Source organism: Castor canadensis, chromosome 2, assembly GCF_047511655.1.
Source record: "Castor canadensis chromosome 2, mCasCan1.hap1v2, whole genome shotgun sequence".
NCBI classification, from domain to species: Eukaryota; Metazoa; Chordata; class Mammalia; order Rodentia; family Castoridae; genus Castor; species Castor canadensis.
Window position 1 is genome coordinate 130,932,476 of NC_133387.1, and position 14,090 is coordinate 130,946,565.

The following is a 14,090-nucleotide window of genomic DNA, read 5'->3' on the forward strand; positions in this document are numbered from 1 at the left end:
CTCTCATTTGCAAACTATTCTACTGGCTATTTATTCTACCTCCTTATTTTATTATTCTTAACCTTTCTATCCCTTTGCTATCCCTGAAGACAGCTTCCTTCTCCACAATAACTGAACTATATCCCTACACGCTAGCATTTTGTTCACCTGCAGCTTCACACTTCACTCCCTTGTCCCCTTCTTCCTTCTGCCTTATTTCTTCCCCAACACCCCCCTTAGTTTTACTATTTAATTTTTAACTCCTATGCAAATAAGCTTTATTTTCTAATCCCTTTCTGTACCACATGAGAATGTTAGTCCCTTCATATATAATATGACTGGCTCTCTAGCTAATGTTGCTAATGGTGTTTTACTTCATGTAAATTTCTGGTCTGGTATTGAATTGGTGAATTTGTTATTGCTGAGTTATACTTCCAGGCCAGTGGTGAGAAATGGCACATCAACCCTGCTACTACCCACTCATGCCAGAACATAGAGAATAATTCAACCGAAAGACTTTAGGTGACTAAATCTTCAGCCAACAAACTGACTTCAGATGAGCCAATCTCAACATAGAAACACACAAAATATGAAATATCAAAAAGTCAACAATCACACAACAAAGATCTGAATGATAGGGGAGTAGATGAAACCTCAACTTTTGTGCTGAAAAGAATAGTGATAAGAATCATTAATGAGACAAAAGAAGACATGTATAACCACTTCAATGAAACCAAAGAGAATACAAATAAACAGCGAAATGAAGTAAAGAAGACAATGCAAGACATGAAAGAGGAGTTCAATAAGGACACAGAAATCATGGGGGTGGGGGAGTTAAACTGAAGCTCTGGGAATGAAAAGCTCCTTAAGTCAAATAAAAAATTCAGTTGAAAGCCTCTCCAACAGACTGAACCAAATGGAAGACAGAATTTCAGGGCATGAAGATTGAGTAGATATAGTATAAATACCAGATGAAGACAGGGAAAAAAATAATGAAGAAATACAAATGGAATACGCAAGAACTCTGTGACTCCATTAAAAGACCACATCTACAAATTATGGGTTTTGAAGAACAAGAAGAGGTACAAGGTAAAGGCGTAAGAAAAGTACTCAATAAAATAACAGCAAAAAAATTCTCAATTTTGAGAAAGAGATGCTCACCAGGAACAGAAGGCCTTTAGGACTCCAAATAGACAAGACCAAAATATAACCTATCCACAGCATGTCACAGTTAAAACATTACATGCAGAGCACAAAGAAAGAGCGTTGAAAACTGCAATGGGGAAGCACCAAGTCATCTATAGAGGCAAACTCATCAGAATAATGGCAGATTTTTCAATTGAAACCTTACAAGCATGCTGAAAGAGAATTACTGCCAACCTAGATTACTCTACCCAGGAAAGCCATCATTCAAAATGACTTCAGAAAATACTCAAAGGAATCCTACACAGAGGAGAAGATAAATATACCCATGTAAATGTGGGAAACAATAAATCTCACCAGATAAACAAGCAAATGAAGAGTAGAAAAGAATTAAACACTAAAAAAAAAAAAAAGCAACAAAATGGCAGGAATTACTACATACCTTTCAATATTAACACAATACTAATGGTCTCAGTCCTCAAATCAAAAGACATAAAATGGTGAGCTGGAGTAAAAAGCAAGATGCAACCATTTGTTGTCTACAAGAAATGCTTCTCACTGACCAAAAAAATGTTTCTCACTGGCTTAGGGTGAACAAATAGAAAAAAAGATCTTCCAAGCACATGGATCCCAAAAGCAGGAAGGAGTAGCTACATTTATATCTGATAAAGTATACTTAAAACCAAAATTAGTAAGAAGAAACAAAGATGTTCCCTTCATTTTAGTACGAGAACAATCAATACATAAGAGGAAATAACAATTGTTAACTTATACACCAAATGCCTGTGTACCAACTTCATTTATTACAATAAAAAAAAAGCACTACTGCACTTAAAAGCACAGATAATATACCCCCAACACAATGGAGGCAAGAGGTTTCAATACCCAACTCTCACATCAATAGGTAGGTCATCCAGATAAAAAAAATCAACAAAGAAATCCCAGAATTAAATGACACTATGGACCAAATGGACTTCACAGACATCAGCAGAGTATTTTGTCCAGCAGCTTGCACAATATACATTATTCTTAGCAGCCCTTGGAACTTTTTCCAGAAAAGGTCATATTTTAGGACACAAAGCAATTCTTAGCAAAGATAAGAAAGTTGAAATAACTCCCTGTATCCTATCAGAACTTATTGGAATAAAACTAGAAGTCAACAGCAATAGAAACTATAGAAAATATTCAAACACATGGAGACTGAACAATACATTGTCGAATGATAAGTGGATCTCAAAGAAGTAGGAAATAAAAAAGTAACTAGAATCTAATGAAAATGCAGCCTACTAGAACCATAGGAATACAGCCCAATATGAAGAAAGTTTATAGACATGAGTGCCGACATCAAAAAAGCAGAGAAGTCTTGAGTTAGCTGTGTGGCTCAAGCGGTAAAAGCACCTGCATAACAAGGGTGAGACCCTGAGTTCAAAACACCCCAATGCCACTAAAAAATAAAAACAAACAAAAAACCACCAGAGACATCTCAAATAAGTAGCCTAATGATGCACCTCAAGCTCCTAGAAAAAAAAAAAACCCAAAATTAGAAGACATAAATAATAATAAAGATTAGGGGAGAAATAAATTAAATAGAGCCAAAAAATCTATACAAAGAATTAATGAAACAAAAAGTCAGTTATTTGAAAAGATAAGATTGACAAAGCCTTAGCCAAACTGATTAAAAGAAGGAGGGGAAAATGCCCAAAATAATAAAATTATAGATTTTAAAAAAAGGGGGATATCATAACAAATACCAGTGGACTCTAGAGGATAGAGAGGATCTTTGAAAACCTATATTCAAAGAAACTGGAAAATCTATAAGAAATTGGGTAGATTTCTAGATGTATTTAACCTACCAAAATTGTACCAAGAAGATATAAACCACTTAAGTAGGTCTATAATAACCAATAAGATTGAAGCAATAATAGAGTTTCCACACAAAGAAAAAAGCCCAGGACCCCATGGATTCATGGCTGAATTCTATCAGACCTTTAAAGAAGAACTGGTACCAATACTCCTCAGACTTTTTCATGAAATTGAAAAGGAAAAGAGTACTACCAAACCTATTCTATGAAACCAGTATTATACTCATTCCAAAACTGGACAAGGACACAACAACAAAAAAAAAGAGAATATAGACCAATCTTTCTAATGAACATAGATGTAAAAATTCTCAGTAAAATATTTGTAAATGAAACTCAACAGACATGGAAAAGATCATACATCATGATCAAACTGGTTTCATTCCAGAGATGCAAGGATGGTTTGACATACATAAATCAATAAACAGAATCAAGAGCAAAAACCACATGATCATCTCAATGCAGAAAAAGCCTTTGACAAAATTCAACATCTTTTTATGATAACATCTCTAAAGAAACTAGGAATATAAGGAATGTACCTCAACAAACCTATAGCCAGCATCATACTAAATGAGGAAAAACTGAAATCATGTCCTCTAAAGTTAGGAACAAGACAAGGGGTCCACTCTCTCTACTCTTATTCAATAGAGTAATGAAATTCCTAGCCAGAGCAATAAGGCAAACAAAATAAATACAAGGGATTCAAATAGGGAAGAAAGAAGTCAAAATTATCCCTATTTTCAGATGGTATGGTTTTATACTTAAAAGATCCTAAACATCCCACCAAAAAAACTCTTTAAAAAAAAAAAGACACTCTCAATAATGTAGAAGGATATAAAATCAACATAAAAAATCACTAGTTCTTCTATATACTGACAATGAACAGCTGAGAAAGAAATCAGAAAAACAGTTCTATTCACAATAGCCTCAAAAAAATAAAATACCTAGGTATGAATTTAACCAAGGAGGTTAAGCCCTTGAAAAACTATAAAGCCCTGATGAAATAAATTGAAGACACCAGAAGATGGAAAGACTTCCCATGCTAATGGATTGACAGAACAAGTATCATGAAAAATGGCTATACTACCAAAAACAATCTACAGATTCAATGCAATGCCCATCAAAATCCCAGTATCATTCTTCACTAAATAGAAAAATCAATCCTAAAATGGAAGCAAACTAATCCTGAAAAAAAAAAAGCAATCAATGTTGGAGGTAGCACAATGCTGGACCTCAAATTATACTATAGGCCACAGTAACAAGTATAGCATTGTTCTGGTACAAAAACAGACATGAAGACCAATGGAACAGAATAGAAGACCCAGAAGTAAAACCACAGAGCTACAGCCATCATGAAAAAGGAGCCAAAAGCATACACTAGAGAAAAGACAGCGACTTCAATGAATGGTGCTGGGAAAACTGATTACCTACATGCAGAAGACCAAAACTAGACCCCTATCTCTCTCCTTGTATAAAAATCAACTCCAAATATATCAAAGATCTCAATGTAAGACCTGAACCTTTGAAACTACTACAGAAAAACTTAAGGAAAACTCTGGAAGATACAGGCATAGGTAATTATTTTTAAATAGACTCTAATTGCCCAGGAAGTAAGAGCAAGAATTGACAAATGGCACTGCAATAAATTACAAAGCTTCTGCACTTCAAAAGAAACAATTACCAGAATGAAGAGACACCCACAGAATGGGAGAATATCTTCTCCAGCTATTCAGCCAATAAAGGATTAAAATCCAGAAGATACAAAGAGCTCAAAACACTAAACAGCAAAAGAAAAAGTAATCCAACTAATAAATGGGCAAATGAATTGAACAGGCAGTATTCAGAAGAATCATAAATTATTCATAAATACATAAAGAAATGTTCAACGTCCTTAGCCATAAAGGAAATCATATATACCACGCGCTAACCTATTGTGCCACTGGAGCTCCAACCATGAAGGAAATCAAAGCAAAACTGCACTAAGTTTCACCTCAATCAGATTGGCAATCATCAAGAAAAAAAAAATGCCAATGAGGATGCAGGGAAAAAGGAATCCTCATACACTTTGGTGGGAATATAAGCCCATGCAACCACTATGGAAATCAGTATAGAAGGTCCTCAAAACACTGAAAAATAGTCCTACCTTATAGCCCCACCAAACCACTCTTGGGCATATATCTGAAGAAGCATACATCAACAGTCAAGAGAAACTCCTGCATGCCCATGGTTACTGCAGCTCCGTTCCCAACAGCCAAACCACAGAATCATCTGAGGTGCCCAACAACAGGTGAAAAGACAAAGAAAACATTATATATTCTTGCTCATATATTTAGCCACAAACATAAAGGGAATGATGTCATTTGCAGGTAAATGGATGGAACTGGAGATCATCATGTTGAGCAAGAGAAGCCAAGCTCTAGAAGCCAAATACCATGTGCTCTTGCTCATTTGTGAAACCTAGGCCCTAAATGATGATGACTTTGATAATGATGATGAGGTGATGGGACATGATGAGAGAGAGGACTGTCTGAGGGGGAATTAGTGGGAGGGGCCAAGGGATGGGAAAGGAAACTGAGAAGTGAAGATCAAAGCATAACACACCCAAAAAGACAGCATAACAAAACCCACCAAACACTGAAAAGGTGGGAAGGAGGGGAACATGGACACAATGGAGGGGTGAGTTTGTTCGAGGTATACTGTACACATATATGGGATTATCACAATGAAGCCCTCCTCAAATTAATGTATGCAAATTCAAAACTAAAATGAAATTTAAAAATTTTCCCACTTAAAACAATCTGAGTCGTCTGTATAATCTTACCACTTGAACCATGTTTTATACCTATACTCACTAACATGATTCCTCCAAGAAAAATCTGAGTGATATGACAATTAGAATATAATTTCAAACAGATTTGGTTCATTCCCCTTGAGCTCCAGGATGGTTATATTTTTTTCAGGACAACATTGAAATTCATTTTGCAGCAGTTGTTGGAAATGTGAGAATCTAGAGGCAAAGCACTGTGGGTTAGTTATGGGCACTAGAACTAGTTAGCTTTGTTACCCTCTTCTCCCCAGTTCCATTCGAGAGAATATTTGTCTCTGTGAGAGAGACACTTCCAACCTAACCACACACATTCATTTTTAGGTTATATCTCTTAGAGTTCTGCCCAGCTGGGAATCATTCTCAGGTTGCCTGGTTTTAACATTATTTCAGGATATAAAAATGCTATTTAATCAGTCATTCAGGAGTCTACTCTCCTATTCTCCATTAACACCCTCAAATACAGGGTAAGCACTGGAAGGTTATGTTCCTGGACAGACGAGGATGACGTTGAGAACTTAATAGCTCATCCCCAGAAGGATAATATAACTAACTGGAAGCAGGGCAGTATCTAGCTTTCAGAAATACAGTTGACTTTAAAAAGATTTCTTATTTAATATTCAACTACTTACATCTCTTCCTGGCTGAAGTGGGGGTGGGGAAACAAGCTGTGAGGAGGGGATGAAGGTCATTATTCAAATGGACTCAGGCAAAAACTTTAGACAAACTGAATTATTTGAAAATATTAACAAGGTTATAGTGGTTTGCAGGTGTACTCATCCCTAGAATAAATCTAATCAAGCCCCAAAAATGATAAACATAATTTATAAGAAATATAAAGTTTTATTAAAATTCAGCTAAATATAAAACCTAGAAAAATTAAAAACTGAACATGTAAGAGGATTCATTAGAAGATGAATTATCACAAGGGTTCCAGTATCCACCCAAAAAGGAGGAAGATTTAGAAGGTAAGAAGTCTCAAAGTAACATAGGTTCTGGAACATAAGGATTTGTAGTCACATACCCACAATTCTTTTTCCAACTAAACAATGTTGCTCCATGAAGAATAAGAAGGTGGGCACACTCATAGCAGCGAGGTCTTCTCGAGCCTGCCATGTTCAACAGTGCTGGGAAGTTAAACCCACCCCCCTTCTGCTGAGGCAGGCAGGTAGAATTATCTTACTATCCAACAGTAGAGTATGAGGTAAGAAAAATCCACTAAGTTGCAAGAAAAATACAACCAATGCCTTGTACTAATTGACTTTAAAAGACAATCCATTAACTGACAATAAAATGCAAGTGTTAACCCTACTAAACAACACTGAGGAAAGCAAAGCAAAGTAATGCGTGCTAATTGCAAACCTTAATAATATGGTTAATGTCATAAATAAAAGGCCATAAATTAAAGCACAGCCAGAGGGTTTCTATCTCATGTACTCAACATTTCCTCACTGGCAAAAAGCTTATCCAGCAAAAACTACAAACGACATATTTAACACATAGTCTTAGAAAAGACCCTTGCTAAAGTCAAGCAAGCTGTCTCTTGTTAGAGATTTGTTTTGATAAAATTAATTCTGCTCAAAACTTGAATGAGTCATCGTGTGCAAAATAAAGCTCCCTTCCAGGTGCACACTGTGGTTTTCAAAACCCCTAAATGCCATGTGAGAGTGAAGAAATTTAACTCCTCCTTCCCACCTGAGGATGAGTAAAGCAGGCTACTACCCACACAACTCTTGAGCACAGTTCTTCAACAAAGCCTATAGCTCCACAGACAAGCTGAATTTATGTGTACCATAAGTAATTGATATCACAAGGGAAGAAATGTGCTCCCCAGAGAATATGTAGGTGACTTTAAATAAATGCAGAAATTTTAACTTATTTCTAAATAGATACAAATAATCTCCATATCTATTTGTATTCAAATCTAGGGACAAATACATCTGACTCAATACCCCGTCCATGTTAACTCAGACATGGAGCAAAGGGAAGGTAATGAAAATTCACTTAGTTCTCTATGATAGCTGCAGTTACATTCAAATCAAAATGATAGGAAAACTGTACTTGGCACACCCAGAATACAGCTCTGTAATATAAGATTAAGAATGGAAATGCCCTAAACCATCTTCACTGAAGGTGACTTGGGCAGAAGTAACAATGTGGAAGGTATTGAGAAAAATAAGGTATGAAATAAAAGGGGCTGCAGAATTAATTTCCAGGATAAAATAATACTGCCATGGAGAGTAACAATAATACCTGGTCTTTAAACAGCTATTTCTTCCCCCAGCACCTGGGCTCCATGAGCACAGGGGGGCTGTCTTATTCACACTGGCTCCCTAACACATGGAAGGGGGCACCCAGAGAGCAGAAATGCAATAAAAACTCCTGGGTATTTGTTAAAAATCATCTTCTCTTAAGCTTCCCCTTCTCTCATGGCTCCAACCCACAGCATCATCCAGGGAAATTTAGTCACTACACCTTTAGGTTCCTATAACATTTGTATCCTTTCCACAACACAGGAGGGATATTGTTACTTATTTCTCTCCTTATTCTGATTCTCATTCCACCTGATAAAACAAGAAATTAAAAGAAAAGACTGACTTATTTACTGCTTACTGGATTCTGAATTAATGCCTGAAAGAAGTCGACAAGAAATCCCATAACTGAATTGAGGGAAAGTCCAAACTGCCTTACGAATTAATTTCTAATTTGTCCTCTGTTTTTTCACAGGAACCATATAAGATAAAATACCTATTTAACAAATACCAAGACATTACTTCATTTATGTAAGTTATTTAGACATGAAGTAGACAAGTAGAATACCACTTAGTTTAGTAAAAAGATAGTCTAAGTCTATAATGAAAAACTGAAAACTGAAACCCCATGGGAGTTGTTTTCCCAAGATCCCAGACCAAGGCTATGGTGGCAAAAATCAATAACAATTCTTTATCTCACCAAAAAAGAGCTTTCCTTCCCACCACTCCACATCCTTAGATTTCAAGATTTTTGTTATGAAGATAGTCGAAAACTTTACTTTGTATATTAGTAAAACAGAGTAAAGTATTTGGTGTTTCTTTTTGGGGAGGGAGATGGGTCTCACTATGTTACCCAGGCTGGCCCTCAGCTTAAGGGTTTAAGCAATCCTCCCACCTCAGCCTCCCAAGTTGCTGGGACTCTAAGAGTAAATCTCTAATTAATTATTGTGCTAAATAAAATGTGGGGTGAGAGAAGCTATTAATAAGAACAAACAGATTTTTGTTGTGGGCCATACTGTCCAAACAAAAGCAGCTTTAAAAACCTCCTTCAGAGTACAATAGCTGCTTTTTTTTTTTTCTATAGTGTCTTATTAGATAATGACTATGCAAGAAAAACAACTAATTTCCTTTTTCCCTTTTATTCTTGTACTTCCCAAGAGAGATTACATTCACAAATGTGGAAGATGAAGCCCTTGAAAGAATCTTACACACTTTTTTACCTCCAGTAAACTTGAAAATTAAGTAAAACATCAGTAATTTGGAGCTGGGAACAAACAGTGGAGCCAGAATCTTCAAATTAGTCACCTATGTCCATCTTGTCAGTCCCTGTGTTCCTAGAGACAAAGTAGTGAGCTACAATGAAAGTTAAAACAAGACAAACCTCTGTACACATGAAAAGTCTGGCCAGCCCTCTGTCTGGCACAGTTAGCACATATTGCAGAATTATGGCCAAGAGCTGGAAAGACCAGCCTAGTTTTTGATTTGCAAGAAGTAGCTTTATTAGTGATAAAAAAAAAAAAAAAAAAAGGATACGTTTCCAGATAGGTATTGTTACTACAATTTCGATGTTATTTGCATGAGTGATTATTAAATATGTTTTTAGGCCGTTAGCTCCAGTGTTCACATATAGGAACCACTGGAATGTCAGAGGCAATAAGCATAATAAACTACCAATTATTTTAATTTGTTCAAAATGAACATAAATATTCATAGGGAACACTTTACAGAGTAAATACTTTCAAAATAAAAACACAAAGACAAAATGGCCAATTAAATTTCACAATCAAAGTGAATGAAACACAAATTTTCAAATTTTTTATGCATCTGACTGATCTCATGTTTTCTGAAAGATACGATATTCAACTTCAGAGTCAGTTGTGTCCAATTTTTAGGGTGCCTTTAGAATTGGTGTCTAAGACCACAACTAACAAAGAGTAAGCACTTCCCCCACTTCACAGCAGGATGCAGATTCCTTTTTCTGAGCAGAATTCCAGACATTCCAGGAGTTTCCTATAAAAATAGAAGATGTCCATTTTAAAGTAGGAATGCATACCAGCACAAAACAGCCAAGAAATGCACTTATTACAAGGAGATTCACATTGCTCTTGTGAGCAAACTCTATGGAGCCCATTCTTCAGTTCCATTCTTAATCCTCTAATCTTCCCCCTTGACTCTTACTTCCTAGTACAAGACACTCAATGCTGTGAAGACAAGGGTTTGTTGGTCAAGGAGAATCAATAGATTAGGAGAGACTTAGGAGAAAATACATGAAGTGTTTAACTCTTCCTGCCTCCAAGCCTCCAAAATCTACTCCCTTAAAAAAAACTGATTTGATTATAGTATTTAAAGTTATCATTCCTGGGCTGGGATGTAGCTCGGTGGTACATCCCAAAAAAGAAAAGACAAAAAAAAACCTCTCCCCTAAAGTTATCATTGCTCGTGACTCAGTGACTTGATTAAGGAAAGTAATTTGGTAAATAAATCAAAAGTGTTAGGATTCTTTTAACATGACGAGATAGCATACGCTAAAGTATCATGAAGAGCAGAGTTGAAACGAGGTAAGAATTTTTTTTTTTTTTAACTACAGACATCAAAGACTTGTTCCTTGTCTCGGTGTTATAGTACATGTATTGCTTACTATACACAGGAGTAACACAGATCCATCCATCCTTAGATAAGATGAGATGGGAAGCTCTCTGGACTCTGTGAACCTTCCAAACACTTCATTCAAAAAGATCCATGAAGTCCCTACATTGTGCCAGGACTGTGCTTGGCAACTGAGAGCTGAAACAGGACCAGTCACTGCCCTGATGGGGCTGTAGTCTGTGAGGGAAACAGTCACACAAGTAAAACCCACCAGTGCCTCCTTGATCAGTTACAGGAGGGAAGTAAAAGGAAAGTAAGAGCGCCACCCAATGTAAGCTGGGGAGCAGCTAAAGCTTTCCCAAAGGGAGAAACATTTACCCCAAGAGTAAAAGGAAAGGGAAAGGTATTCTAAGATTAGCAATCAGGGCCAGCAAACACCTGATGCAAAGGGAAATAGCCTATTGGAGGAGCTAGCGAGGCAGAAGGATGTGGAGGGTGTGAGGGTTGAGAGAGTAATGTAAGAGGTGAGGTTTAGCAGGAAACAACATCAAGTCCTTGGGGCTTTATTTAGGTAATGGGAAGCAGGAAATCACATGATCAGAACTTCTGTACAGTGGAGAATGGGTTGAACCTGGCCTATGGTAGATAGGTGAAAACAGGTACCAGCCAATTGCGGTAAACCTAGGGTAACAACAGTAGCCTAAACCAGGAGGGTAGCAATGGTAACAAGAAGGGGCAACTGCTCTCTGATCTGGTGCTTTCAATGATTTTCTAACGAACTCTCTCAGTAAAATTCAAAAGGGGCTTGACTCATAATAAGCATCCCATGAATATTTATTGACTCAGAGAATGTTTTTCATCCGGGCTTCTTCCTCACCAATTTTTTATAGTCCGTTCCCCACACCTATTTGGAGTAGATCCATGATGCACAAGCAACTTCTCCCCAAAGAGAAAGAGGGAAAATCTGTCAATTCATTTCCTAATATAATAAAACTGAAGGGATAAGAAAAATGCAAGGGAAAAATACTAGAGAGAAAAATTCTGTCTTCAAGTTCAGATCTTCATTTCTCTATTGATATTTTACAGGCTTACGATGAGTATTCAGGAACATTAGCCTATATTGTGTTTCCAGTGTGAAACACATTGCATTACATGCTTTCATCTACACAGTTTAATCAGCTCATCAGCGTCATTCCTTTTAGTGACAGATCAGAACCCAAAAGGACCCAGAGTGACCTACTGACCTAGACCTGCCTGGTCACAGAGCCAGAGACCATGAGCTAGGAGTCCAGGTCAGTTAGATCTAAACTTACCCTTTGTGTTAACCATACTAGTCCTTCCGTAACTGCAATTTCTCCTCTTACTCTTTCCAAACATTTACTGACTGACCCCCCCACCCCCCATTTAAAAATAACTACGTCCATGGCAGCATGCTGAAGGTCAGGAGTAAGACCCAAGTTATTCTTTCTAGATTTGCCCAGAGGCAGATTCTTTTGCCTCTGCTTTTTCGTTGATCAGATGAAGATAATGATATAAATACAGAAAATATAAATACTATAGTTAGTAATTATGAGAGTCCTACATGATAGACACACAGAGGTGTCACTTGGTGCCCCTTCAAGAAAGGACTTTCTGCCCAGCTATGGGAATGTTGCCCATCAGTCTAGAGTTCTTTTGTTCAATTCAGGGCAGAAATCATGAAAAGGAAAGTAACAGCAAGCAAACAAAGCCTTTAGAGGGCTTGTGTTCAAGCACATGAGAAAGAGAGAGCAAAGAGACAGATCCAGGTTCCCAGACTGACTCTCCATGGACATGAGGAGTAAAGCTTATATGGAAAAAAGGGCAGGCTCGTGCAGGTACACACAAGCCCAGGATCTCTGCATACCTCTTGTTGGTTCTTCGTTCATGGCACCAGGGTTTGCACGGGACAATGTGTTCATGCAAGTTGCACCAGTCTGCACTCAGCCAGTAAAGGGTGGTGGAGGTGCTCACTACTGCCACCCTGGGAAGGTTGTATATGGACGGGCCAAAGCTGGACATTCTCACAGTGTGGGTTGCTGTGTGAGAGGACTCAGCAGCTTCTGAGCCTGATCATTGGTGGGAACATCTTTTGAAGACAGCTTACATCATGGACAAGAACCTTGGTGGGGGATTAGAGCCCTTTCTACTCTGTATCAGGGAAGGTGGTCAGCAGGCAGCAACATCAGGGCCAGCTTCAGATGCAGAAAGCACTTCATAAAGATGTCATGCATTTTCCAGGGTGGCCTGCATTCAGTGACCAAGCAAGGGGGACATGGAAGCCAGGCACTTTGTCCGTACAGGCAACTGCTGACCGCTCTGCATCCACAGGAGCTTGCCAGGCAAGCACGGCAATGCAGTTCCTCCTTCTGCCCAAACCTGCTTCTCCACCTTCCTTTCACAAGTCATGACTCCTAATATATATCCTGGACCCCAAGCCTAATCTCAGCACTACTTCCACAGAGACCAAACAGTCATGCTCCACTGTGAAGATACTTACTCTGAAGATATGAACTAGGCCAGAAAAGGTAATTAAATACTTGAAGTGTGAATAACAGATCTGTTAAGTAACTTGATTTGATGGTGCTCTATTAATTAACACAAGTATAGTATTATTTTGTATTATAAGCAAATCAAATCCCAGCTGGTACTTCAAATACCTTAAGTTAATTATATGTTCTATTTGGTCATTTGACCTTTTAATCCCAAAAAACTGTAGAAGAAATGTAGTCTGTCTCATAATTAGTGTCTCTGCAGTGACACTGTTACAGTACCAGTATGTGGCAGAGATTACCAAATTAAAAATGGACAATATTCCTTCTGTAACTATTGACAGGACCTTTTATCCTCTCTGCCTCCTGCATACCTAGCTCAGTGGTCATATATTCAGAGCTTTAGAGTGGCCATTGCCTGATAAATTATATATTGAAACAAAAAGTACATTTTGAAAAATAGTAATAAAACATGTATTCTCATTATAACAGATTAATTTGGGTTATCTTGAAAACACAAGTTTTCAAGTATATCTTGAAAGACTATTGTGAAGTATAAACAAGAATAACATCAGTAGGATTACTTCTCCAAGTACACATGCAATTACATGGTGTGAGAGAATATAAACACAAAAACAATCCGCAAAGCACTTCAGCCTCGTTTTCACAGGACCGATGGCACAGAGCTGCTCTATAACTGCTTGGCGTCAAGAAGTCAGCCCTCAGCACTCTGCAGCAAAGCCCGGGAGCCTGTGCAGAAAACCAGCAGGACAGCAGATCCACTCGGGGAGCTGCCAAAGCTTTATGAGGCTAGAATCACTTAATTTAGTTCCCATATCAAAGTGGAACCATGTGCATCTTGGGAGAGTCTTTTTTCCAATCTCCCCAGAAACCAGAAAATATTTTTTCCCTATTTGCTTATAGCCAACACCACAAT

General features: G+C 37.6%; 1 protein-coding gene across 5 annotated transcripts in view; it reads right to left on the minus strand.

Moving 5' to 3' along the window:
- The window catches only part of Fsip1 (fibrous sheath interacting protein 1), a 200,751-nt gene that overhangs the window by 83,311 nt on the left and 103,350 nt on the right, over positions 1–14,090 (minus strand). Inside the window, exon 11 of one of the 5 annotated variants that reach the window (XM_074065637.1) lies at positions 9,028–10,067. The exons of the other annotated variants lie outside the window; for them this stretch is intronic. Coding sequence (XP_073921738.1) covers positions 9,957–10,067 — 111 coding nt within the window. The 3' untranslated portion in view covers positions 9,028–9,956. Of the gene's footprint in view, positions 1–9,027; positions 10,068–14,090 lie in introns of those variants that run through there. 5 annotated transcript variants of the gene reach the window in all.